Genomic DNA, 27423 nt, shown 5'->3' with positions numbered 1-27423 from the left:
GCCGCCACCGTCACCGCCTCCAGGGGGCGACGCCGAACCCGTTGCCATGGAGCGTCGCGGCTCCGCCCTCAAGTCGGCACTAGCCAGGGCCGGGGGTGGTGGGGAAGTGAAGCACTCACCGCTCTCACGGCCGTAGGGCCACGGTCTCGGGCGGCGAGGCCGGAGCGTCAGCACCGGCAACGGGGAGGGAGTCACGGAAGCTGCCGGCAGAGGGACTACTGGAGCCGCTGCCAACCGGCCACTCAGCGCGGGGCCTCCGCCAGGCAGCGGAAGCATAACGACGCGGGACCGCTCTTCACGGCCACGCTGCCGCCGCGCAGTGCGCGCATCCGCAGGCCGCATCCGCCTGCGGACGCCGAAGCACTGTCAGAGCTGCAGCGTCTGCAGGAGGGACCGCGCGTCCCGGTGAGGGCTGTCGAGGAGCTTTTCGCGTTCGCCGGCGTCACCCACGCACGGCGGAGAACATCTAGAGGTATCACGCTAATGCGCGCGAGGTACCGGAGGCAGCACACCTTTTTCACATTACAGATAATTAGGGCTGAGGGAGCAGCTCGTTAATTGCAGCTTACCGTGCTGTCCCCGCGCTTCCCTGGGGCTGCGCGGCGGGAGAAACAGGTCGGGAAAGGGGTGCAAAAGCTCTCACGCTACAGGTTAGAAGCAAAATCTTCTGTAACCTAGATATAAAGCAGGGGCGTGAGGGGGAGAAAGAAAAATCTCTGCTTTATCCATCACAAAATACAATTTAATTCTGAAGAGAATAGGCCATCAAAAGACCATAGCAAAAAAGTAATGAGGAAAATATTTATTGCCTCCGCACCTGGAGAAGGACGAACAGTAACAACACTGAGCAAGCTTTACTATACCCTGCGGAGCTCAGGATTTCGCAGAGCCCCTACAAGGCCGCTCGCTCACCAGAGCAACCGAGCAGCTGTGGCTGGCGGTGGCCTGCACATCACGCGTGTATTTTGCCCTCTCACTGTTCCGGGCTGATTTCTTCTGCTCAAGGACACAAACAACTGGAAGTGTAGCGCTTCAAGGCAGAACCTGACAGACTGGTATCCTCTGGGGAATACCAATTCTGGGATTTTTAGACCTGGAAGAAAGCTCTCATGATGGCTTATTCTAATCTTTGATGCTCAGAATTTTCTTAACACTTTTCAACATTGACAGAAAACATTATTTCATTTTAAATCTGCAAAAGGCAAAATGGCATCATTTTTCTTCCTGTAAGTAGCATGTACCAAGACTGACAAAACAGCCTAAAAGTCAACAGCATGTAGAATTTCCTGTTCTGAAATGTTAGCGATACCACCATTTGTGTTGGAACTACACAGCATGCTGAATATCGCAAGTATATTTATCACATTTCATATATAGTATTGAAATAGTCTAATATACAAACATACTACAACACCTTGTAATATGATGAATTATACCAATTACTTCCAATATTTATTTTTCAACTGGTATAGAGTAACATTTATATACTTAGGAGACAAAACCATGATGAATGAACAGAACATAATTTCTCAGACTGGATTTGGAATGATTACTGGAGCTACAGCTCACAAAAAATTGGAATGGAACTTGAAATGCTTCTAGTGGGCCAGGTCCTGTTTCTACATCTCATCCAAAAACGCCACTGCATCACCTAAACCAGTGTTACCTCTTAAGAAACACATCCCATACATCGGCTAGACTACAAATAATACTTCCTTCCACAAGATACAAAGTCATTGTGTTACAATGACACAAAAAAGCCATTCATTTTAGTTGTGCTGTGGTCTGTCACTCAGTAAGCCGTGACTGATGCAGTACATAATAAGCTGTAACACATGGCTGCGAAGAAATTTATTTTCATGTTTCAAGAAAATGTTCTGGTTTACTTTTTCATTTAAGGATGTGTCCTGGTTTCAGCTGGGATAGAGTTAATTGTCTTCCTAGTAGCTGGTACAGTGCTATGTTTTGGGTTCAGTATGAGAAGAATGTTCATAACACACTGATGGCTTCAGTTGTCGCTAAGTAGTGTTTAGTCTAAGTCAAGGCTTTTTCAGCTTCTCATGCTTAGCCAGCAAGAACACTGGAGAGGCATAAGAAGTTGGGAGGGGACACAGCCAGGGCAGCTGGCCCAAACTGGCCAAAGGGATATTCCATACCATGTGACATCATGCCCAGTATATAAATGGGGGAATCAGCCTGGGGGGCAGACTGCTGCTTGGGAACTGACTGGACATCGGTTGGCAAGTGGTGAGCAATTGCATTGTGTATGACTTGTATATTCCAATCCTTTTTTTATTATTATTATTATTTTCATTTTATTACTATTATCATTATTAGTTTATTCCTTTCTGTTCTATTAAACTGTTCATATCTCAACCCACGAGTTTTACTTTTTTTTCCAATTCTCTCCCCCATCCCACTGGGTGGGGGGGAAGTGAGCAAGCAGCTGTGTGGTGCTTAGTTGCTGGCTGGGGTTAAACCATGACAGGATGCCTTCATTAGAAGTTTTAAATGGGATTTTCCAGAACATTTCCCACAGTTTTCTTTGGGGATCATAGTGAGATTATTAACCGTTATTTTTATCACTAAATCAGGATTTGATAAGAAATGCCAGATAAACTATTTTCACATGGCATTAGAGACTTTAGAGTTTATCAGTTTTATCACAGATTAGGCTAGAAAATTATTACCTGAAATGAGAAAGCATGTTACGATTTAGTAAGATGAAAGTATGTTGCATACGTACAATGTTTCAATTGTATTTTATGACTAGTTTAACAGAGCTCTGTAGTCTTAACAATTTATGCCGATGTTTTATATGAAATCAAAATTAAGTTGCAAAACAATGCAATTTTACATGATAGGTAAATTCATTTAGATTAATAACACCAAGAAAGATTGTTCAAGTCTTATAATACGAAAGGAACAAGATATACCATGTCTGAATACACAATATTAATTTATATATATATACATGAGCAAAACCAAAATGGTACGTTAGCTGATTTCCTTGCACTGTTTTTTAAAACATAGGACTGACGTCTGAACAGTGATCCAGAACACAACTTCGCAAAACTTATCGTCTCCACAAAAAGAGGGGCAGAGAAGCGTCTGCAGTACTGAAATTCTTATCTAGGTCCCAGTGGGGAGACTCAGCAGCTATGCTCTGCCAAGGACATACATATTTGACCAGTGATCCAGGCTCCGTATCAAGTTATGTGGGGGTGAAGCAAGAGAATATGGCCAAACAGCTCTTACTAGACAATCAGAGTGAAAAAAAAAAACAATACCCCCACGTAAAGTAAAATCATCCCAGAAACCAGGCCGAGTTCATTATCCTTCAGCACATTCTTTGTTGTCCGGGAACACTCCTGCTTCATGGGTATGTTTCTGCATATTTGAATAGCTGCAGGCAGGAAAGAAACTTAAAGAAAAAAGGGCAACAGAAATGCTGACAGAGCAGATTTAAAGTTAAGTTTTACATTTGACAAAGGAAAGGTACGGCCGAAACCTTAGCACCTGGGAGTCAGCCACAAAAGGCAGAAGACCCACCCTCCCCGCCCCCTGCCCCAGAAGTCCCCCCCGGGACCTCCAGGAATTCCGTCCCATCTTTAATCCCCTCTCCAAACCGCCAGCTGACAGCAGCGCTTCCGAGCGTCTTTACTAGCCCGACGTCGCAATTCCAGAACGGTTTTTCCTCAGAAAAACAGTCTGTGACCACGTGTATCCCGACTGGTAGCACCAGTAACGGGGAACCCGCCGCGGCTGCCAGGCGCGCCGGCCCGTAGGGACCGTCCCCGCAGGACGGGTACCACCGCCTCCGGGAGCTGGCCGCACCGCTCTCTTCCCCGCTCCGGAGGCGCTACTTTCCCCCCGGCAGCCTGCTCTGGGCTGCCTTCACCTCCGACACCACCGCTAGCAGGGCCCTCACCCAAGGGACAGAGGCACAGACCGGCGGGGCGGGACGGTGCTGCCCGCCACACGGCGCCCCAAAACACCGGCAGCGCGGCGGGAGCCCCGCGCTCCCCTGGGAGGCGGTGCGGGGGGGGCCTGCGAGCGTGGTCGGACCGCCGTGAGGACTGCGACAAGCCCCACCCCTTCCTCTTGGCGGCCATGGCGCTGCGGAGGGCGCTGGGCGGGGCGGCGGCCCTGGGACGGAGGCGGCAGCAGCAGTGGGACGGGTGCGTCGGTCGGTCGGTCGGTAGGAGCGAGCGAACGAGCTCTCCGCCGGCTGGAACCTTGGGCCTGGGTCGAGCCCGAAGGGACGGGGCTTGCTTTCTGTCTTCGTGGTTTTTGAACGCTCGTCTTGGGAGGAAGCGGCCCTCCGGGGAGCGGAGTGGCGGGTACCAGGGCCGCTTGCGGCTGGGGCCCGGTGGCATCGGGACGTGCAGGCCTCGGAGCGGCACGCCGGAGGGACATCTCCTTTGATGAAAACGAGCTTTAGAGTCGGATTTGACACTTGTATCTGTATTGTCATTGGGGGAAAAACAACTATTTCTTTTGCAAAGGCAGCCTTTTTGGTTATTCTTATAGTCTGCAACGTCCATCTCTTTATTTGCATCTCCCCCCAGGCATGTAAGAACTGGTATGACTGTAGGCATCGCAGCTGAAGTAAACTTGCATATACATTAAATCTTAAAACAGTATGAAGCCAACCTTTGTGAACTATGAAATGTGTCATTGTTTGAAAGCTTGAATATCTGACTTTAATTTCTTTTTAGTTTTAGAATGGAGAATAGTCTGCCTACTTCTGTAGGGTTGTCTAATGATGCTGCTGTGAATCAAATACAGGTAACATTATTTATGCAATTCTTATTTTCAACATTTCTAAAAGACACAGTTACTTAAAAGCTCTTCTGATTTATACTAAGAAATTCTGTAAATAGTTTTGCATCTTGAACCTGATTTTTATGTTTATTACTGGCAGCATTGTTTATGCATAGCCCTGGAACCTGATCTTCCTAGGCTGCATCCATTTTACATCTTTTAAGACCTCTACTCAAATTCAGTACTGATATCAATGCTGGGGATTGAACCTTGTAAAATGACTAGTATCGAGTAAAGTAAACATTTAAAGAGCTTTTTAAAGTACACTTACTGATACTAAAGGACAGCCTGAAATTACTTTGAATTTACAGCAAAGTAATACGAGTATTCCCTTCTCTCACTCAGAACCCTTTTTGTCACTGTGCTTGCCCCCGGCACGTTCCATTTGCCTTAAGGACAAGGAAAGCTGTACTATGTAATTCAAGGAGATGCAGCTTGTTTGGCAGACTGTAGGAGGTCTGTGACTGCAGAGCACAAGAGGGTTCAGGGCTGGCACCACTGCATGGCAGTCATACCACATGCTCCACAGTCATTCTGCTCATTTTGGAGCCAAAGTGCAGGCCATACACAGCTTCAGAGGTGCCAGCAGCACTTCTGGTAGAGATTGTTAATGCCAACCCTCCTTTATTTCTCTGCTCCCACAAGAAGGTCATAGCATTCCTGAAAGTCAGATCCTTCTAATTTTTTTAACTGATTCCTGGTATTCTGCACAAAGAATAGAACAAACCTTTTACTGAAAAGCATAAGTGAAGCAGAAGTAACTTTATCTTCCATGTAGTTCTGCAAACTGCTGAAGTTGCATGTCACTTCGTACTGCATTTGTGTGCAGATGCTCTTTGGGATCTGGCCAAGTGCAATTGCACTTTTTAAGGTCAAGGGTCTGACTTTCTGGGTAGTTAGGTAGGAAGCAGTTTTTATTCTGATGTGAAAGTATGGGATGCATCCTTAAAGGATGTGCTAGGCCACCATAGAGATCTTCAGAACAAATGTGGGGTGGATATGTTTTGCACCCACCATAGAGGTGTTACTGATTTGTTATTGATTTGTTATTAGTTAGAATTATATTTAATTTTAATAGGAATGTAGAATTAAAAGAAATATTTTAACAAAACTATACATACCTATTACATTCTACACATTTAACCATGGGAGTGTTAAGTTTGAAATATAGTCATAGAAACTTAGGAACTTTGGAAAATGTATTATGTGTAACCATAAGAATCCAAGTATTGTCTAAAATCATTTAAGCACAGAGACTTTGACAAAGATTTGTTGATCAGTAGTGTTTTGTTTTAAGAAACTAAGGAAACCGTTATGGACACCAGTTTGCTGCTTGGAAACCCCTTACCCTTCCCACCTCGATCTAATTATTGAGGATTCCAATCAGTAGAGTTAAGTGAGATTAACAAATGATTGTTTTAACATCAGAATATTAATGAGATGGTGTGACTGAAGGACCAATCATTAGAAAGGTTATATTTAAGAACAGACATAGTATGCATTTTTATGTAAATGATGGTGAGAATCATACTGCGCAGAATCACCTGAGAGGTCAACTATGGACAAGTGAGGAAGACTATGAAAGACCACCAGAGGACTCTAGAGGACCACCAGAGACCTTCACTGCGCCTGCATAAAGGACATTTGCATACGCTAATAACTTCCCAGAAATCTAATGACTATGTATAACCTTTCTCGGAAGTCTAATGAATATGAATGAATAAGTTTAATATAAGGTGTATGATTTTGGTGTTCAGGTGTGCGTGGTTTTTTTGAAAGGACTCACCCGTGCACCCGGCCGTCAATAAAGAAGTGTCTGCTTATCTACACGAAATTGGTGTTGATAAGTTCTTTATTCCGAGTTTTTCGGCAACATAGGTGATGGTATCTTCCTGACAGATGCCTTGATAGAAGTCACCATTCTGCTCCTTGTTTTTAAAGAAGAGTAGTTCACTCCTCACCTTAAGAGTCTTGTGGCTCTAGATTATAAGTAGGGAAAATTTAGAAGCTGAACTAGCTTTTCACTTTACCTTAAAAAACTGAGAATGAAGTAGTGTTTTGGAAGATTCCTTAGAATTAGCCTGCCATCACTGTAGCATGGCTGTGAACTCCTCAGTTGTCCCCGTTAAAAATACCTCAAAAAGCTTTTTACAGAGTAATTATCCTGTATTTGTTACCATAATAGCAGATTTTAAACTTTTGTTTTCTTGACTGTTTGATACTGTTAAAATACACTGACTTAAAATCAAAGCACACTGACTTGAACGTTCTTTTGGATTTACAGAAGATTATTTCAGACAACTGTGTGGTGATTTTCTCTAAAACAACATGCTTCTACTGCAAAATGGCAAAAAAACTTTTTGAGGATATGAATGTAAATTATACAGCTGTAGAACTGGACATGACTACAAATGGAAGGCAGTTCCAGGACATTCTTGAACAGATGACTGGTGGCAGAACAGTAAGTATATTTTCTTATGTAACCATCAGAGTAAGAACTTACACTACGCATGTTCCTTATGGGTTATGACATACCAAGTTCTTCATTTTTTTTGAGACAAGTCAACTCGAGATACAAGCTCCTAAGTTAAAGGCAAGGTACTGCAGAATGGTTCTGTACCATCTCTTCCTCTTGAGACCCTCTGGCTATCCCTCTAAGGTGATTGTTTCCATACTGCCACTAAGATAATTGAAGTAACAAAGTCAGTTTTAATTTGTATAGGTATATTTAATCCATTGTGTTTAACACTTGCATTGCAATTTCTTAATTTTGTATAGTCTCACTTGACTCAGTTTATTACTATTTTCCATACAGTGACTTTATCCCACTTCTGAGGGGCATGTGAACAGAGTTTCCCATCTCTAAATACTATGGAAATGCATGAGTTGTACAGTAATATTAAATATGCATATGTAAGAACATAACTACTGTGTGTATACTCACGTCCACGTGGGCTTGCTTAGATTTTTATCTCTTTTCCAAGAAGTAACTAATGCAATTTTCATCTTCTTGATAGGTCCCGAGAGTGTTTGTCAATGGGACTTTTGTTGGAGGTGCTACAGATACTCAAAGGCTTCATGAGGAAGGAAAACTGCTTCCATTAGTTCATCAATGTCAAGTGAAAAGAAAATCCTCAACAGCCATCTAGCTTAGCTTAGTCTTTCTTTGTACAAACAGAATTTCAGGCAAGTTAGAAGATCACAAAGATACACTGTATCAGCTGGACTCAACAACTTCAAGCCATGGATTTCTGAATTGTAGATCATTCTCAAATGACACAGACTTTATGGATTTGGCAAATTACTTGGTGTCCTTGCCTCAGCTTTAGCACAACAAAAATGGTGATTAAAAAACATTATGTAACTCTTGAGGCTCTAACTGTGAGATAGTGATGTCATCTTATTGCTGTTGCATCCTGGTACTATGCTTCGGAGAAGTATAAACTGTACAAGAAGAATCCTGTAGGGTTTTTTTCCCTGCAAATTAGCTTGCTCTCTAGCTTTGTTCCAAGAGTTACAATAAATGGTCAGTCTGATTTAATGGTTCCTTTAAGTTTAATTCTTCTCTGAATGATAAAATTGTAATTGTGAAGAAAGCAGGAAGCAAAACAAGTTTGTAGCAATATTGCTGTATGCATGTCTCCCTCTCTTACATTTCAGTGACTGATCACCTAGCTACCAAATTGTCTGTCCAGTTGCTACAGAAAAGGGAACAATGAGTCTTGCACCTTTAGAGAGGTAGGTAATTGCTTTCATCCTCACCTTGCACTATGAAATATCAGTCTATACAGTGTCATTCAGAAATAGCCTAGGGGAACCAGACAGCTTGCTGTCACTAAACTGTGCAGTTACAAACTACATTATGATCAATCCAACACTGTTATGAAGTTTCAGACCACATAAAATAGGTCTGATATGCATAGAGTTTATTTAGTACTTAAATTCTACAGTCACAATGCAGTTTACTAGTGATTTTAACTTGCAGTTAGATGTTTAAAAGAAATGTCTAAATTCAATAGTTTCAGTAAAATGTACATCCAAAGCCAGACCAGGCAGTGTCAAGACTCTTAGTTATTTGAAGAAAGTTCAGGTGCAAATAGAAAATTATATCCCATTCTTCAGTAAGAGGGACCATTACACTACTAAAGGTGCACAGTTCAGAATAAAAACATTAGTCAATGAATTTTTATTCATTTCTTGTGAATAACACTTCTGTTATTTCCACTGCTTTCAGCGTTGCATGCACCTAAACTACTTTTTTCCCCTCAAGGGAAAAAAGTGTCAAACTTATTTTCAACTCCAGATAACTAGGACCATAAGAGCATCACTTAAATTTGACAGCTTCATTTTTGTGATGCAGGTTTGAAATAAGTTTGAACTGCACCATTTGTAGAAAGTCTTTAGTATATAGTTGTCTGAACTGTGCATCTTCAATATGTAATGAGCTAATTAAACACACTGACCTTGTTATATTTTTATTATTGAGGTTTACTGTATTTTGCTACTTTCATTGCTGCCTTATTAAAATTTTGTTTACAGGGACACACTCATCAAGGTAAAGACACACAAATGTGCATCTCTCTCTAAATGTATACTTAATAAAGCAATTTATTTTGCACATACAGTGGTAACCAAGTATTCTTTTTTCTGTGTAGAATTCTTAGGCCAGTTATGCTTCCTCAGAAGATTAACAATAATTTTGCACCTGAAAGCTGGCAAATCCATCATATAAAAATAATAATAGTATGCAAATGAGTTTTTCAAAGAAAGACCTTTTCATTTTGTTCCCTGTTATAAAAAAAAAAGTCCCAAAACAGTAGTCTAAAATAACCCTTTGAGTTCTAAGTTTCAGAAATCCCAGGGCATTGTCACTTAAGGCAATTATTCTATTCCAACTGTTGAGAAAACATGCTGTATGCCCGCAGATCCAAGTGAGTGCCCATTTATTAAAGAAGATAATGTCTTAAGGCGCTCAAAGGGTTAATTACATTTCTTTTTAACCATATTAAGGCTCCCTATCCAAATAGTTTCTCATGAATTTTTGTATCATTTCATAGAAAGTAGCAGCAAGACAGTGCCTTCATTATTGGATGGCACAAAGCCATGTTATGTTTAACTTACTTAAACATGATATGGCTGTTAAAAGTGTGGTTCTACTCTGGAAAAAAAAAAGGGGGGAGGGACTCAAAAATAGTAATTAAAAATTTACATATTTTTTGCTTAGCATTGTCTCCAGGACAAAGCTTTTTATCTTAAAATAATGCTTGTCCTGGGATCTGAATATTAAAAATTATCCACTAAAAGATTCTGTAGCTACACTTAAGACATACCTGCTCATCCAGCTTAAATACCATGCTCCCAAGAAGCATGAGAAGCTGAAAACAAACATCAAATTACTTAATTAAGCAGACAGAGCTGTAAATGCACTCATCTGTTGCTTTTTTATACGACTCATTTTTAAAGAGTAGAACTGCACTTTCATAGGAGAATGTAACAGAAAAGACATTTCATTTGTAACTAGTTGTGCTTAACTCTGAGAAGCTGGTAACATTAGGAAAACAGCTATTTATGTTCATTATTTATTAATGAAGCATTTGTAAAAAGTTCTTAACATACCACATATATATGCAAATATATAAACTTAAATTCAGAATGCAGAAATACCTAAAGAAACCATACTTTACAATATCAAAATTATAAATCCAAATGTAAGCACACGTATTTAAAGACACCATACCTTCTGCTGAAATCAGCTGATCTTAAATCTTAGCTCTCAGAGCAGCACATGCATAATACACTGTCCTAGTGTTTTACCTCTCCCCCATAACTCTTACTCAGCAATGTTGTACACTATACTATGTCACCGCAAGATGAAATCTCTACCATTCCAGCAGTAAAGTCATTAAAACAGCTTACAGCATATTTGTCCACTATGAACCACTGCAAATAGCAAAATAAACCTATAAACTAATGAAATGTTTAAAAAAAAATTAAAAGCACAAGCAAGACAAATGATCCTTCGCTTAGGTTTACTTCTACATCCTATTCTTTGAAGATTTTCTCTAATCAATACTGCAAAGAAGCTGTCCATTTATCCAGAATATTAATTTAAATGTTTCCCTAATTCTACATAGAATAGCAGCTTGATAATATTTAACAGAATGGAAAGTTCCAACTCACTGAACTAATTCTGGAAAAAAGCTTTAAATTTGAAAAGCCAATTTTAAGTGGTTACTTTATAAAAATAAAACACGCATTCACAACACAGATGTTGGATTTTTGTAAAGTATACTTTTGTCACTTATCTTTACACTAAGTTTTACCAAAAAATCTGATAGATACAGCAAATTAAATGTTTTATAAGAGATTTATATAATCAAAGGAAAGAAAAAAATTATCCAGTTTCTTAAAATTAAGATAAATAGTATGACATCAGTTCTGGTCTGAGTTATTTAGCTAAGCTAGCATGCTCAATGACAGCAAGAAGACAGAAGGAGAGAGGCAAAATAAAGGAATGGACCAAAGGCTGCATGTGAAAAGAGATTAAAATATAGGCCTGAGGTGACAAGGAGATGGGATAGGAGAAAAAAAGCCAACAGTAACCGCGAAAAGGAAGGGCAAAGCAAAAAGGTAATACAAGAAACAAAATAAATGGAACCAATAGTAATGCTTCTGGTATGGTGGCTATGAGTTAGGTACGTGATTAAGCAGCACAGCATCTTGCAACAGAGAAAAATGCCTTCCTAGTGTTTTTACAGATAGAGGCATTATTAAAATACATTTCCAAAACTGCTGATGTATTCTTAAAGCCAAGAATATATACTTCCTTGAATAGCCTTTTAAAGCCATACCCATTTATCAGCCCAAATTAGACAACAGTGAAAATGAACAAACACAACCCCCCCAATGTTTAACAAACAGGTTTAACAGTGGTATTAAGCAGCAAGGTATTATAGGGCCAGTTATTAGTGGCCCTATTCACATAGTGGGCACTTAGGCTGGCCCTGCTGACTTCAGATCTACACCTACTTTTAGACTTCACTTTTTTAAGCACATAGGATTGTAGGTAAAGAACCCATATTTTGCCTGTAATCTAATTCTACAAGCATCCCAAACTCTCCTCCTCCTTGCTACAGGTCTAAAATTCCTGACATGAAATTCTGTTTCTTGGCAAAATTATTAGTCTTTATTCAATTTATTACATAATGCTGATGTATGCATTGCATGATTTTTAAGAAAACTTGTGTGCCTTCTGCCCTCTCCACATTGTTAATTGTATCCCTTCCATGAAGAAACCTGACCTTTGATGTTCATTCGTTACAGTCCTTCATTAGAGAAGAATGTTTTAGCTCTGCTGTGCTTCCAAACATTACATCCTTTTCTTCTTTCTTAAAGCTGAAGTGCCTGAACATTCTAGTCTTAGACATAATAGTCTAATACTGAAGAACTGTTAAGGGGGTCACAGTGAAATGGCAGTCAAACTGAAAGCCTATTAATTCTGTTAGATATCAGGAAATTTGCATTCACCCAGTCTACAACTGCATTCTGCATTTAGACTTTTTTTTTTTTTTTTTAAATTGATGCTTCAAATAAAATTGACTATCTTTAAACTTGTCCCTGTTCAATTTTTACTGGTAAATTGCAATGCACAATTATAGCCCCATTTTTGTTCTGTTAGTCAAAATTGTTCCTCCAATGCAAACACCACTACTAACTTGAAAGAGTCAGTGTCTCCTCTTTGGTGAAAGGGTAGGATATTTATTGTTTACTGAACTAATGCTTAAGCTTAATAACTTTGTCTTAGCTCACTTTTTTTTTTTTCCAAAACATTGCAGTAATTATTGCCTCTTTAGATGTCCAGATATTGGTTATCAGTTTAATAACTAAAGACTAAAATCAGGATAAATTTGTATTATGGCAAATGAGTCATGCTGTCCCCTAAAATTAGTATATGGGCAGATAAAAAAGATCCAGTCTATGGAAAAAGAATATGCAGCATCATTCTTCTATGCCCCTTACTGTAAGACAGTATCAAAACCAGACAGAAACAACGGTCACCACACTATGAAGTTTCAGCTGTCAGCATTTACTTCAGTTTCCCCTTTCTATGAAAATGTTAAAGGAGGAACATATGACAACATGATCTCATTGGTGCTAGTTTTACATCAGATTCAGATAACCAAACTGCTTAGAATATTCTAATTCTAACAAGATTTTTTAGTACAGAGATACGGTAAATATTTAGGAGCATATTTTGTACTCCAGCATGGACGACTATCTTTAACATGGTGCATAGCTATCCAGTGTCAATAGTTACAGGGAGCTACATTTTCTATAAATTCTACTGAAAAGTTCATCTTCACTTACACTCTAGTTCAAGGAACTGTATTTTAAAATGAAATGCTTTCAAAGATGCAACACTACTATAACCGTTCATTCAATCTGTTAGTAACTAGTCTAATCTTTTACTTGCAGTAAATTTTTGCAATTAACTGCACAAAGTTACTTAAAATACCTGTTTAAGTTTTAATTTTATATTTAGTCCAAAATATTTCCTATTACTTCACAAATACCACTCCAAATAAGAAAAAGTACTTGCAAAAGATACTTATCAGTTATTTTCAACATCTCTAGCTTAGAAGGAAACACCTAATCAGATGTTTGACTTGTGTAATTTAAAACACATTACTACCGAAACCAAGCCCAAAACATCAGTGCATTTACTTGAAATAATTATTAACATGTATTAAGCAAGTGAGTTAACTCCCCATATTCATGGTGTTTATTTAGAAAGGAGACTAAAAGTGGTAAGAAAATTTTCATAAGAAATGGCTAATTTTCTTTTTTCAAACTCAAAGTGCTATGTCTCAGCTTTTATAGGAACACTTGTTTTTTCTAGATGTCACCTGACAAGGTGGTGGCAGTCCTGTATTCTTCAAGCATTCTATCAGAGTGGTATCGTTAAGAGCAGTGATGATTCAGAAGTAACTACATTCATGTCCGCTGAAAGGTAACATTCCTACCATCAATTCTTTAAACCATGGTTTTAATGTCAGAAAAGGCTTCCCTCACTGTTTTGATTTATTCATTAAGGTAGAGTATAAGTATGTACCAGAATACCTTCAGTAACATGTCACCTCACATTTTAGCACCAAAAGAGATATCCATCCTACAGAATGAGAGCTTTGAATTTATAATCAATATGTATGAGGCATAATGAAAAGTGTTACAAGTATCAAAAGTATAATATGAACTCGAATTTTACATTTAAAAGCTTGGGGTTTAGGCAGAAAAATATGGTCTTACATGTCATTTACCACAACTGGGTTATTTTTATAAATTGCAATTATTTTCAAATTAACATCAAATTCACTGTTTAAAACAGCCAGAATTAGCATAAAAGAGACTGGCATACATATGTCTTAGGAGAAGTTGTAAAAGCATCACTAAAAAAACTTTTCTCTTCTTCTAAGATTGTGATCTACTAAAGAGATCTTTTAACTTCCCCCCTATACACACATATATAAAAACACACACAGAGAATTAAATACATATACACATGAATTGCTATCAACTCCTGTTCCAAAGTGATAAGATATTCACTAGCTTTCTCCTTATTGACTCGCACTCTTACTATCAGATTAGAAAAAAAAATAAAAATCCAATTTCAATCACTTCTTTAACAAGATTTTGAGAACATGAAGGAGGCAACTGTACATTTTTAAGAATTGGTCCCTATAAACTGGAGGTAGTTTTGAAAAATGTTAGCTTGAATCAATTTATGAAATCAGAAGTAACATTTATTTACAAACAGATTTTATAAAATGAAATACTCTCCTGTTAGGAAGATTGTTTCTGTATCATTGAATGCATTCTTTTGAAGAAAAAGTAGCTTTTTGTTTCTGGTTGTTACCACTCAGGTTTCAAGAGCAGGCCAAGACACATGCCGTTGTTGATCTTTCTGGCTGAAAGTGTGCTGATGCTTCCTGAAGTTGTAACATGGACTGAATGTGGCTTCCCAGCCATATCCAAGGTCTTTTTCTACTAAAATCAGTTTTTAGAACTTCCTATAAAGCATATTAATTCTAAAATGGTGCTTCTGAAATTGCACTGTACAGCAACTGCCCCTCAATTTATCTAGAGAGAATTACACTTTACTCCTGAAACCCCAGATGATAATCTAGATAGAAAAAGATTAGCATAAGCTCTTCCACTTTCAGTTTTATCAGTATAAAATTTCACTGGCTAACTTTTATGTTGCATCACAGTCACATGGTCTCATACATGCCAGAAAATACTTGTTTTGTAGATTTGCAGTGTAACAATGGAAACTGTTGAACCTTAGTAATTTGTTTAAAATACAAAGACTAAAAAAAGCCCAAAGAAAAATCCCTCTCAACGAAGTTGCTGTTAAACTGACATTATTAAAAATACTAACCCTACTTTTTTTTCCTAAGAGTAATTCATCAGTTTATTCTTGCAAACACACATTCCACAGCAACTGGGGGGCGGGGGGGGGGGAATTAAAAATCTCTCAGTATTTATAGTCTATTATAAATGAATTAAATTATGTATTGTGTAACCCTGTAGCTACTGTTAGCAAACTTCACACTGTTATTTTAAATTGTGTGCAACAGGAAAAAAAGAGAAAAGAGATTTCTCATCTGCTTTTCTTGTTTTCCCTTCACAAAAAGGTAACATTCTGATACATATATAATGTGCCATATTCTAATAAAGTATATTTGGCTGGGAATTCCCAGGGTGAAGTCTGTTGCCAGCAATGGACCCACTGGGAAGAGCAAACACCTAGAAAATTAAATCAAATCCAAAGTGAAGTTTCGAATAACATCCAAAGCTCCTGCATCAAAACCACATATATCCAACATGCCTCTGTCATCTGGATCTGCGATCGTAAAACCATTTGAGGTCATTCCACAGACAATCAATTTAGCAGGAATACCCATTTTCTAGAGAAAGGACAAAAATAAAAAAAAAAAAATAAAATCAGAACACACATATATAGTAACTTAAACATGCCAGAGGGCCAAATCTCACCATAACCAGAATTACAGACTGCCTGTTAACATTGTAGTTAGCCTGCAGTAGATATATTTAAATAAATGGAAATAAATACCATGAAGTATACTAGCACAACTTTCCTGCAATACTAAGATTCATAGATTATTTCAAATGCAAGCATTGCATTTGCTATTCTGAAGTTCATTCAGAGTAAAAACTTTCAATAATTATTATCAAATCATCTGATAGGAGTCAGAGTGTGTTTTTGTCCAAGGCAAGGATTTCCAAATGTTGGTTGAACAAATACAACTGCGGCCTAGACAATTTTGCTAAATGACCTGAATTTGCAAGTTAATAACCTGTAAGGTAAAGCAAAGCAAGTGGCATGAAAGCCAGAGTACAGGACTTCCTTGTTTAAAGAACAAATTTAAGAACAGGAGCTAATCTCAACTAAGAAAACTAAAACACAGTGGGCAAGTTAACAATTTTTGGTATTAAATTCAACTGAGTGGACATGATATGAAGATTAATGTCCATACATACAAGCTTGCCAAAAAGTATTTTTTGAGGTTTAAAAAATAGTTCCTTCAAGGCATAAAAGATTGTTTGCCAATTAAATTAGAGTTTCTAATAACAATGTGCTTGGAGAAGGTTTTTTTTTAGTTCTATTTTAAAATTCTGAAGCTGCACAGCTGAAGAGTAGCCCCTTTAAAGCATAATGAGCTTTCTTCACAAGATACTATCACCTCATCCTATTGACATTTTCCCTACAGGCTTATCTTCCTTACTTCATTTAAACTTTGTAGTATCTACTGCAGACATCAAAGTTAAATTTAATTATGTGAGCCGAATTTCATTCTGTAAGAACTATAAAAATCTTATTCAATCAATTATATTTAGAATGCAGAAATTTATATATTCCCTGAATACTAAACAAATTTTCGTTGATACTGCAGTGCACCGAGCAATTCAGTGGTTTTAAGTATGCACAATTAGTGCAATACGTGCACTTATTCTGCATAACTGCAGAATATATAATTTTTTAACAATATATAATTATTTACTGAAAAAAGCTACAACTAGTTCAGCCTCTGAAACATTTTTAGAACTGGTATTTATTTTGTACTGTATTCATCAACTATAAACAGTAAGAAGCATATTTACCTCTCTATACTCTCTAAGAGCTGTTGCGGGATGAGTATTTCCAGTAAAGGTTTCGTTATCAGTAAATACAATGAAGACATCAGCAGCTGTCTGAGTTTTTTGAGCCCATATCATGGGAAGGGAACAATCAGTGGTACCCATTGGAATCTTAAAAGAAAAATAATACATGGAACACATCAATAACGAAATTAGTAAACCATGGAAAAATTACGCTTTATGTAAGCTTCATGATTTATCACACACAGAGGCTTCTTTGTTAAACAACAGTTCACTTACTCATTTCATTTTAGTTTTGTCCAGGGTTTTTTTTGTTTGATTTTTAAAAATAATCTTTTCAAACTAACTCATTGTGACCTAACACTGCCACCCTAAATTGCAATGTTTAATATCCAGCAGTTGAAATAATGACATTTGCTGGACTTCCTCTAAATAAAAGGGAGAAAAAAAATTCCAGTGTTTTACTATGCAGATACAGACTAAACACAGTACTAGAATCGATTACAAAGAAAATACAATGTAACTGCTGAGACTTCTAAACTCTGACATTAGCAACAACTATTTCCTAATTTATTTTGTTGTTGTGTTTTGGTTTTGGTTTGGGGTTTTTTTTGGTTGGTTGGGGTTTGGGTTTTTTTGGGTTTTTTTTGTTGTTTTTTTTGTTGTTGTTGTTTTTACATACTTCATACATTTTCACTAATACTTGAGGTAACGTCATATCAGCTGTCACTGGACAAGGGACCATTTCATGTGAAAAGGCAACAACATGGGAATCCTTCTCAGTACGTGCTACAACCTGAGAAAGAGGAAGACAAAACCAAGTTAGTTATATTATTCAGAATTTTTAATGTCTGAATCAAGGCATTCCCTACCACACACACAACATCACATATCCTTTTGTATTTAAGTCACCACGGCTCCTCATATGCACTAACGCTTCACTCTACACTTCAAATATTCTGTAATATTACTGCACATAAACATCGCAAAAATCAGAGTTAAAGAACTGCTCTAAATACTGTAACTAAAAATGCTTTCATATTTCTTCTCCCTCCTCTGACATAAAACACTAAATACTTTTAAACACCAACAAAAGTTCGACTCCTCTATAATATAAATATACAAGAAGCTTTACAATATCAAATGGAGGGGAAGGTGATCGTGATACAAAGGTCATAATTGGTAACTCAAATGCACACAAGAATTATCCCAAAATTTCTTAATCCAATCTGTATTATTCTATGAATACTTCTGAAAAAAATTAAAATGTATTTTCAACTAAGATAAGTGAAAAAGCAGCCTTGACCACTTTGATTTATACTGGAAACCAACTTCTTCAAATTGATCTTTCTGAATTTGGTTGCCAGCAGCTTTAAGCATCTGATCTACCAGTGACGCACAAGATCACATCTTCTGTGCCCAAAAAATTTTATAAGTTTCCTTCTGATTTCTAACCAGCTTTAGAGCACCTTTGTATCAAAAGAGCAGCTCAAAGCTGCAAATAGTTATAAATAAAAGAAGTGTAATGCCTCACCATACACATTGCTGCTGCAACTGTGCTAGCACTGAGCATGCTGCCCAAAACTTTTTGTGTCATTGATGCACTGACATCAACTGCAAGTAAGAAGCGTTTTCCTGTTGGTTCAACTGTCTAAAAGGAAAAAAAGAAAAAGAAAATAGGTACACATAATTAATATATTAATTTCTTCTTCCTTCTTCTGCTTTCAACCCTAGAAGTGGGGTTCTTTTTTAATTCCTTCCGGGGTAACATTACGATGATAATGTTGCCAAAAGCTGAATATATCATGAAGTTTTCATTCTTTGTTTAATAAAATTCCAATTCCTAAGATTTTTTGTTATAAAGTTTCAAAATTGTCATCCACCCAACAAACTTTTCTTGATCATTTAATAAGCTTTCAGAAAACAGAGAATTCTTAAAAAGCTTAACAAACTGAAGAACTATATTACCTTGAGAGTTTTATAAAATGAGGCATCTAAAGCTTCTAAAATGTCTTCATCAGGACGCCACCAAAGCTTCCCTCGGCTTCCATGACCAGCTTTATAGGTTTCTAATGCAACCAAAATATGGAATGGGTGTATTCTACCCTACAGGCAAAAGAAATCAACAGTTAAGTTTTTGAAAATCTGAAATCCTAAAAAAAAAAAAAAAAAAAAAAAAAAAAAAAAAAGTAACAAACTAAAACTAAGATCCTACTACAAAAATCTCTGTTTTAGTATATTGTTACTTTAATGGAAGAGTTCATGCAGTCTTTACACAGCTGTTATATGCACTGATACTTGTCAGTTACTGGCAATGGACCTCATTGCCTTGCCGAATACTCCAATAAATTCCAAATGTTAACTGCTATTTTCTATCACAGGCTTACAGTAAGAGAAAGTCCCTGTCCTGCTGAGGGGAAAGGAGTTGAGGTAGGAGCAGAACAAACTTAAAACTAGTTTTGTATCAGATACAGTACAACTGGACAAATAAACTACTTTCAGAATACAGCATTTATTTTCCTCTAAGAGGATAGTCCAAACATTTTCTTCTTTTTTTACTTTCCCTACATAAACCAAATCAGTGGCTGCCACATGCTAAATATTCTAAACCACATCTTTGCTTTACTGATCTATCAACATTTTGTTATCTTTTTTCCTCAAGGGGAGTTTCCGTTATTAATCGCTACCAGCAGCAAACCTTTGCAAATCTGAATGCCTGTCCTTTGTCTTTCTTCCATAAAGGTATTGCCACCATCTTTGCTCTCCCTTCTCCAGTGCCTCAGTAACTATGTATGATTCAAGAAGAAACCAGAGAAAGGGAAGAGCAGTGGGATGGGGGAAAAAAGGACCTACTGTTCTTCTCAATTCAACTATAGTCTTGAAGAAGTGTCCTTATTCTAATCCTCCCCAACTCACAGAACTATTAGAAAAAGCCACTTGTGTTCTCTATCTCCCATAAAATTCCCAAAAATTCTGTTCTCCCTTTGGGGAACCTTCTTTTACTTCTTATTTTCTTACCTCTTTGATGGAGAGTAAAGCAATCTAAAAGGAGAAAGTCTCCTTGTTCCATCTTCTTTTTCCTCTCACCTGCTATGCTACTTTCTTCATTCATTTCCTAGGATCGATCCTACATGAGTGACTTCCACTCACTTTTTAAGCTTGGATTGCTGATTCTAAGTTACAAGACTCAGAAGCAATGGATGAACCCAACAGGCAAAGCTTGCCACAGCTCTAATTTAAGAAAAGATCCTAGCTGTCAATACACTTAATTTGTAGAAAAGTTTCAGAAATAGAGGAGGAAAAAAAATATCAAATGAGAAATGATATATACAACTTCCAAAATAAAGGTGCAGGTATTCCACTGCAGGTTTTTAAAAGAACAAACTACACATTTCCTCCAAAGAACATCCCTTTTATTTTGTAAAGAGGTTGCTTGAAGAAACACAGTTTAGGAAGAGATTAAAAACCACAAAGGCTGGCACTGATTATGAAAAAGTTCTTACCTTTTTTAGCAGTTTCTCATTTCTCAGTCTTTCACATACTATTGCCACTTCTGAACCTCTTGGTTCAAGCACTGAATTTGCTGTCAGCTTTCCTAAATTTCTCAACAAGACAGAAATGGACATCTCCTTCAGCAATGCCTTCCAAACCTATGATCAAAGAAAGAGAAGGCAAAAAAAAAAAAGAGAAGATTCCCAAACTATAAGAACTGGCATCTGTACATTAAATAAATGTATTTTAAAATAAATGTACAAGCTATATGAAGATCTTTATTATTTTAAATTAGCTACCTGGGTAAATAACTTGAAAAAGAGCATAAGAGTTATTTTTTACAGAAATCTGACTCTGAAAAGTGTTACTCTAAAGAGAATACAAAGTTAATGAAGTTTACGTACCTCTTTAGATTTCAGATGGTTTGTCAGGAGATGCTCTCTAACTAGACCATATTCCTCTATTAAATGAGTAACTTCCAATTCATCTTTTGTGCGCTTTACTTTCTCCACAGCCTCCAGATACTTTAAGAGTTTTTCAGTCTCAGCAGAAACTGCTTTGTCTTTGTAAGCCTCTTGGACATCTTTCCACCCTTTGGTAACGTATTTAGTGACTATAGCGATTCCTATTGAAAAGAAAATATTTTCCAAGCATGATTACATCTTTATACTGGCATTTATCATTCTAGCAAGCAAATGAGTTAGCAGGTTTCATTCTCAGACCTGCCAACCGGCTATAAAAAAGGTCAATCACACACAACTTAGAGCAGTAGCTTCAATTACGGTCTTATTCTCCTTAGAAGTAAGGACCCTGACATATTTGAAACTAACAGATCTTCCCAAACAACAAAAGTGTTATTTAATCATTTGTAAGCAAATAGGAACAAATTGAGGGAATTGTATTATTTTATCTTCTCTTGACATAAGGAAGAAATAGAAGGAACAAACTCTGTTTACCTTGAAGATAAACATGTCAACTTCTGATATGACCACTCACATTCTTAAGGTGCAATTTACAGTATACCATCACTAAGAAATAATCAGTCTACAATGGTACTTGGGTTTCCAAAATAGTTCCACAATAAGTATAAAAGGTTTAAAACAGAGTATTTTCAGGTAAATAAAAATTTATTACCTTCACTGGCAGGTTTGAGGTGGGACAACCTCAGAAGATCTTTATGAGACCAACCACTTCTTTGCTTATATTTTGTAACTGCTAAAGCAACAGCCATGCCATTCTTTCCATTGTACCAATCTGCAACAGCTTTCCTCAGTGCACGGCCCCACATGCCACATTTCATGCCCTCCTTCAGATCTTTTTTAAATTGGATGAAAGTAAAGAGGTGGTTTGGTATGCAACACACCTCAGGAACAGCTTTAAATGCCGTTTGTTTTGTTTTTGCATCAGAACACTGTGAGCAAACTGCAAGAGCAAAAAGCAAGGGCTCCTGTTTTGCTGCTCTGCCTTCTTGACTAAATGTCTTTATTTCTTGAACAACTTCACAACCTCTACCCTCTTCAATCAGTCTTATTAAAGCCTCTGCGTTTTCAAAGCCCAACTTCTGCTCCTTGACGTAGTAAGTACCACCTTCTGAACCAAAACACAAGAAACGTTGCAGTCGATTCATATCGGTGACATGCCACACATAACCGCTTTCAGAGTTAGGCACCTGCTTTTCACTGAGGAGTTGCACTTGGTTTTCCTGGTCCTCCATTGTTTACACTTACAAGAGGTCTGTTGAAAAAATAATAAAGTTTATTAAGAACTATTGTGAAAACCTGATGACTCTACTCTTTTATCACTTCCTAGCAAAGTAAATATATCTTATCTACACACTTGTAAATTTTCCTTCCTAAATTTAATAAGAGTATACTCTAAGTGGGCAATAATACATATCAGTTAGGGGAAAAGAAACAAAAAAAATCTCTGAGTTACAATGGTGACAAATTTATTTCCTTAAAACCAACTGAGAAACTACTTAGCCCCAACAAGTGGCACACAGAAAACAAGGCTGATATTATACCTTTTTGCCACACCTCTTTCTTGGGTAGATTTTGGGATTGCATACTAAACTGCTCAAAACTCACATCTTGCTCTACTCTATTTTGCTGAAGAATTGATAATACTGACCAACTGAATAAACATGATGCTAAAATAAAGAACTTAAATACTGAAAAACTCTTCAGTCAGAACAGTTTGTGAGAGTTTAAATATGGTAGGTTTCAGTGAGGCTTAGACAACAGCTTTTTAACAACTGACAATAGCTCAAGAAAAAATTATCTTTATTACAGGCTCAGATAGTCTGCCATTTCAAGTGAGATCCAAGAAAAAACACAGACATAACAACAAATTCTGTACTGCTTTACATTTCAGGTTAAGAAGCAAAAAACAGCACAACAATTCACAGTCTTTCCGTTATTTATATTTATACACTCTTGAGTTGCAAGAGAGTTCAGATGTACTATTTGTAGCAACAACACTGCACTTACTTGGAGAACATCTAACATGGCAAAATTCAAGCCGTAACATTTAAACTGAAATAAACGCAGGTGAAATAAAATCAGCAGGATAAGGGGAAGAAAATTCATCATCATCACTACCTCCAAAGTATTAATATGACAACAATAAATTTAGTTTTCTCAGTTCTCACCAAACAATAAAAAGACACTAAATAGCACCAAGAGGTCCTATTAAAAAAAAAAAAAGCACCAATAATCCACTCCATTAAACTGCATATAGATCTTAAAATCTACACACTAAAGTCTGAGCACACACAAATGACATTGCAAAGAAATCCACTTAACAACTTTTCAGTATTGCAGATATTTACTTTTGACATGCTTGTTTGGATAGTGGAGATAAAAGCCATTTTGCTTCATTTACCAGGATAACCTAGCACAAATAAATGTCACTAACATAGATAGAGATTTTCTTCCCCAGTTTAGGTATGTAACACACTGATTTACAACTTCCCTACTTTCTCTTTGACATAGAATTTTTCTTTCTCTGCAAGCAACTAGAAATGTACCCTTCCTCCATTCTTGCCTATCTCCAGCGATGTGCTGTCTGCATCCAGAATTATATAATCACCAGTGCTCCCATTATATTCTATATGCTGCTAAAATCATAAAAATAGATGATGTATGCTGATACCTGGTTTAAAAATGCAGGTTTCAGTTAAAAATTAACTAAGAAATAGCTTTCATTGTATTACTCAGAGCACCAGTGCCCAGCTATTTTTCTTAGTGTTTAAATATTCTAACCGTGTTTCCTGCCAAACCAACTTAAATACACATCATAGTTGAGCCAACTTTTTCACTGACATCTGAAGCATGCAAATACACTGAAAATAACAAGGCTAGTATTTGAATGAATACCATATCAGTCTGTTTTAATGTCTAAATACATCTTATTTCAATACATATCAATTAGCTGGTTTCATTAAATAGTAGGTAATGTTTCATAATAAACATCAAAAACCCAAACAAAAAATCCTGAAATCATAGCATCCATTACTTTATTTGCCAGAAAAAAATGGTATGTGGAAAGATACTGAAAAACACCATTATCTTGCAGCAAAAATAAGAATGGAAAGCATAAAGGATCATGCGTGAGTGACGAGATCTCCATATACATGAAATCTTGAGAATAATTTCTTGTTGCATCTTTCATATCCCTGCTAGAATAAATATTACTACATTAAAATGAGATTAATGGGAAAGCTTTAAGGTCACCTATGGATTACCAAGACTTAAACTGAACTGGAAGGACCATGCTTCTGGTTAAACAAAACATTTCTAATCTTACTTTGCTGATTATATTAAGAAATACCAGCACTACTTTGAATATTTTAGGTTTTCCCCTATGTTTTTCCGTTTGCACAGGTTCCGTTTGATATGTCCATTTTATTTTCATTCTCACTTGGAGAGTCTCACTTGTCCTCACACGCTTAGTTTTATAGTCACTAATACAAATTAGCTACCATTGTCATCATCACGCTGAGAATGGGAACAAAACCTAAATGAAATAATTATAACATTTCTAATATTATAAATAACATGTATCTGGTTTGAAATCTAGATTTCTTTATAAAACACTCTAACACAAGATCAGTATTTCATCAAAGGTATCATCCTGAAAGGCAAACAGTTCATGCTGTTATGCGTGAATATGCAGTGTGATGTTAACTGTTCTGTATTAAAGAAGTTTACAGCTAGCCATCAGAGAAAAAAATTTTCCTGCTGCACTTCTCTATCACACCATATAACAAACCTAACTTACGCATGTTAATAATGGATAATTTTTATGTTTACTTTTTATGGACTAGGCTTTTGTATGGACCCATAGCACTGAAAACAAGTATGTGCTAGCATCCATAGGCTTCTGACACTAACGTGTATTTTAAAAAATGGTAGAATCCATAGGCTTCTGACAAACCCATATTTTAAAAGATAGTTGCAAATGTACACTTCTAGTTTTTCTGAAGCTTAGCTCTTTAATTTGCCTTCTTAGGAATGTACTGTGAGCTACAAAAATAGACGCTGTTATGATTTCCACCTTTTGTAAAGCTTCATTTTCACTCAGCCCTCAAAGTTGTCTTCTCAGATGGAACACAGTATTTCACAAAGGAATGAATTACCTGCAGTACTTAGGGCATTAAAAATGCCTATGATGGGTCTTCTGAAACCTTTAATGAAGTTATTAATGCTTTCTGATAAGCAATCTAGGATTCAAAAGACATCTCAAAAGGCTTATTGCTGCCTCTGATTTAAAAAGAGCTTCCAAAAACATAATCTTTTGGATCCTAATATGAATTATAAATTCTTTAAAACAAATTTATATTTTAAAAATTACCCTTGAAATCTGCAATAGCTGATGCAAACCAGTAATTTCACTACTAAACAGCCACACTAGAAGTAACAAATTTAAACCTTGCCAGGATCTCCTGGAAAAGCACTTATTCAGTGTTGAACTTTTTATATCACATTGACCATTTCTAACTCCTGTTTTATATTTCAACCTCAGAAACTCCCAAAGCTATTTCTTCCTTCCAAACAGTCCCTCTCCCCTGCCCAGACCTCAAGCTTATTTTCTCCTTTAACACCTGTACAACACAGACAACTTTATTGCAGACAGATAAATGCAAATATGCACTTAACACATGCTTTGCTATAACCCTACCCCTCATCTGCTGAGCTGCAGCAGTGAAGTTGAATTTCACTCATGGAGGATTTATCAATGATATTCTGACTCCATAAGCATTTCGAACTTCTGAGCTACTTGAATGCAAACAGTAGTGTGAAAAGCCTTGAAAGTTACAGAGTAGCTACTTTATAACAAAAATACCTGAACTAAAACTCATGCTTGCTCACCCATATTAATGAAAGAGAAAAAACACAAAGTGATTTTTTTTTTATATTTCAAACACCATATAAATTAATCCATAAGTAAAATATGGCTTTGACTGGTCTGAAACAGCCTATACAGCACTTACCTCTTGATTGGTAAGTCAGTATCTTTATGTTGCTGTACCATAACGCAACCGAGTTTTTTAACCTGTTATTTTCTTTGACTTTCGCAATTCACTCCTAGTTTTTCTAAGAAATAAAATGTCTTATAGTACAATTTTCAGGTATGTATGGAAAAAAATACAAAAAGCACAAAGCTTTAATAGAACTAGATGTTCTAACTTAAGTTCTTAAATTTAACTACTATGTTAACAATGATGAGTCAAACTTTGTAGTGAAAACATATGGAATTAATCTTTGCCCGAGTCAGATCCTTTATGAAAAAAATGCATTGATATTTTAAAGACAACACTCCAAATTGTCTTCAAATACTTCAAAACCATATACACTTTGTTCTATAAGAAACTGCATTCTCCCACTCTGCTCTCAAAATTTTGTATAAGCGTTAAACCAAAGATTATAAAGAATGTTTTCTGGTTCATTAAGCAGGGAGACTATAACCATCACACTGAGCTACGGTTGTAACAAAATACAGCTGTACTACAGCAGAGCTCTGGCAACAACGTTAAGTCCGTGTCCTTCAGAAAATAAGCATCTCTATGTAAACAGGAACGCTAAGACAACATTTCCCAAGTCACAAATGGCACGATCACCAGTGTGATGACAGTACAGGAGATACCAGACTATGAACCACACGCTTGCTCAAGAAAATTCTACGATAGAATTTGCTTCAAGGTCTATTTGCTTAAAAAAATTTATTGACTGGAGGGAAAAGGTAGCTTAGCTAACGTACAACAAAATTAGGAGGAAAAAGCATCTAAAGTTGATACCCGAAAACCTGTGAGTTTAGCCGTCAGCTTCTACAAGGACGATAAATACAAACGACGGCGAGGCGGACGAGTAACCCCACCCGACGGGCCCTTTAATCCCCTCACGGGGTTTCCAAAGCCCAGGTGCCACGGAGGAGGTGGCCATTTACAGAAATGGCCTCTCCGGATTCCTTCAACATCCACGACGACGAGGCGGCCCGCTTCCCGCCGGGACTGACACCGAGGGGGCGCCCACATCCCCGCCGCGCTACCCGGCCGGGGCCGGTCAGCCCGCTTCCCCCCGCCCTCAGCGTTCCCCCGGGAGGCGCGACTTGCCTGCGAGGCCACGGCCTGGGAGGGGCCGCGGGGCAGGGCCTGCCCGGGCCAGCGCGGCCTCCGGCGCCGAGCAGTGGCGCAGCCCCAGGGAGCTGCGGCGGCCTCCGGGCGACGGGGAGAGGAGGGCACTCCGGATCGGCGGGCGCTGGCGGAGCCGGCTCTGAGCGCAGGGGGGTTGCTGTCCCGCTCCGGCCGCCAGAGGCTCCGCGTCTTCCGCAGCCCAGCCCCGCCCCGCCGGCGCCCTGACAGCATGGCCGGGACCCGGATGGGGCTGCACCCCAGTGCCCGGATGGAGCCGCACCGCTCAGCCG

At 37.8% G+C, this 27423-nt stretch overlaps 2 protein-coding genes across 11 annotated transcripts; one reads left to right on the top strand and one right to left on the bottom strand.

Moving 5' to 3' along the window:
* Positions 1–32: 32 nt before the first annotated feature.
* GLRX2 (glutaredoxin 2) lies at positions 33–8368 on the top strand. 6 transcript variants are annotated; one of them, XM_049807742.1, is made up of 4 exons: positions 33–494; positions 4722–4791; positions 7112–7288; positions 7845–8368. In XM_049807742.1, the coding sequence occupies exons 1-4, from the start codon at positions 484–486 to the stop codon at positions 7974–7976; spliced, it is 390 nt and encodes a 129-aa protein (XP_049663699.1). In that variant the 5' UTR covers positions 33–483; the 3' UTR covers positions 7977–8368. The 6 variants fall into 6 exon arrangements, with proteins under 6 accessions (XP_049663699.1, XP_049663703.1, XP_049663704.1 ...); XM_049807746.1 differs by having other exon boundaries at positions 454–472; XM_049807747.1 differs by lacking the exon at positions 33–494 and adding an exon at positions 3957–4197.
* Positions 8369–8731: 363 nt separating this feature from the next.
* Positions 8732–27263, bottom strand: RO60 (Ro60, Y RNA binding protein). 5 transcript variants are annotated; one of them, XM_049807723.1, is made up of 9 exons: positions 27113–27259; positions 21634–22233; positions 20904–21124; positions 20511–20657; positions 18976–19113; positions 18542–18658; positions 17690–17803; positions 17011–17157; positions 8732–15794 (listed from the first exon to the last, which is right to left on the bottom strand). In XM_049807723.1, exons 2-9 carry the CDS (start codon positions 22211–22213, stop codon positions 15642–15644), a joined length of 1617 nt encoding a protein of 538 aa, XP_049663680.1. In that variant the 5' UTR covers positions 22214–22233; positions 27113–27259; the 3' UTR covers positions 8732–15641. The 5 variants fall into 5 exon arrangements, 4 of the variants coding, with proteins under 4 accessions (XP_049663680.1, XP_049663682.1, XP_049663681.1 ...); XM_049807725.1 differs by lacking the exon at positions 27113–27259 and adding an exon at positions 26761–27088; XM_049807724.1 differs by lacking the exon at positions 27113–27259 and adding an exon at positions 26798–27088.
* Positions 27264–27423: the final 160 nt, after the last annotated feature.

The sequence above is a fragment of the Accipiter gentilis genome, chromosome 8 (assembly GCF_929443795.1).
Source record: "Accipiter gentilis chromosome 8, bAccGen1.1, whole genome shotgun sequence".
NCBI classification, from domain to species: Eukaryota; Metazoa; Chordata; class Aves; order Accipitriformes; family Accipitridae; genus Astur; species Astur gentilis.
This window is presented reverse-complemented; position numbering and strand designations above follow the sequence as displayed.

Bases quoted from the DNA above. Each gene is read 5' to 3' on its own strand.
- GLRX2 (XM_049807743.1), top strand. From the start codon at position 4,114: ATGGCGCTGCGGAGGGCGCTGGGCGGGGCGGCGGCCCTGGGACGGAGG. The intron at 4,182-4,721 runs GTGCGTCGGTCG...ATTTCTTTTTAG, and splicing joins CGGCAGCAGCAGTGGGACGG to TTTTAGAATGGAGAATAGTC. The intron at 7,289-7,844 runs GTAAGTATATTT...TCTTCTTGATAG, and splicing joins AGATGACTGGTGGCAGAACA to GTCCCGAGAGTGTTTGTCAA.
- RO60 (XM_049807723.1), bottom strand. From the start codon at position 22,213: ATGGAGGACCAGGAAAACCAAGTGCAACTCCTCAGTGAAAAGCAGGTG. The intron at 18,659-18,975 runs GTAATATAGTTC...TTTTCCTTTTAG, and splicing joins CATTTTATAAAACTCTCAAG to ACAGTTGAACCAACAGGAAA. The intron at 17,804-18,541 runs GTGAGGCATTAC...CCTCTTTCTCAG, and splicing joins TTGCAGCAGCAATGTGTATG to GTTGTAGCACGTACTGAGAA.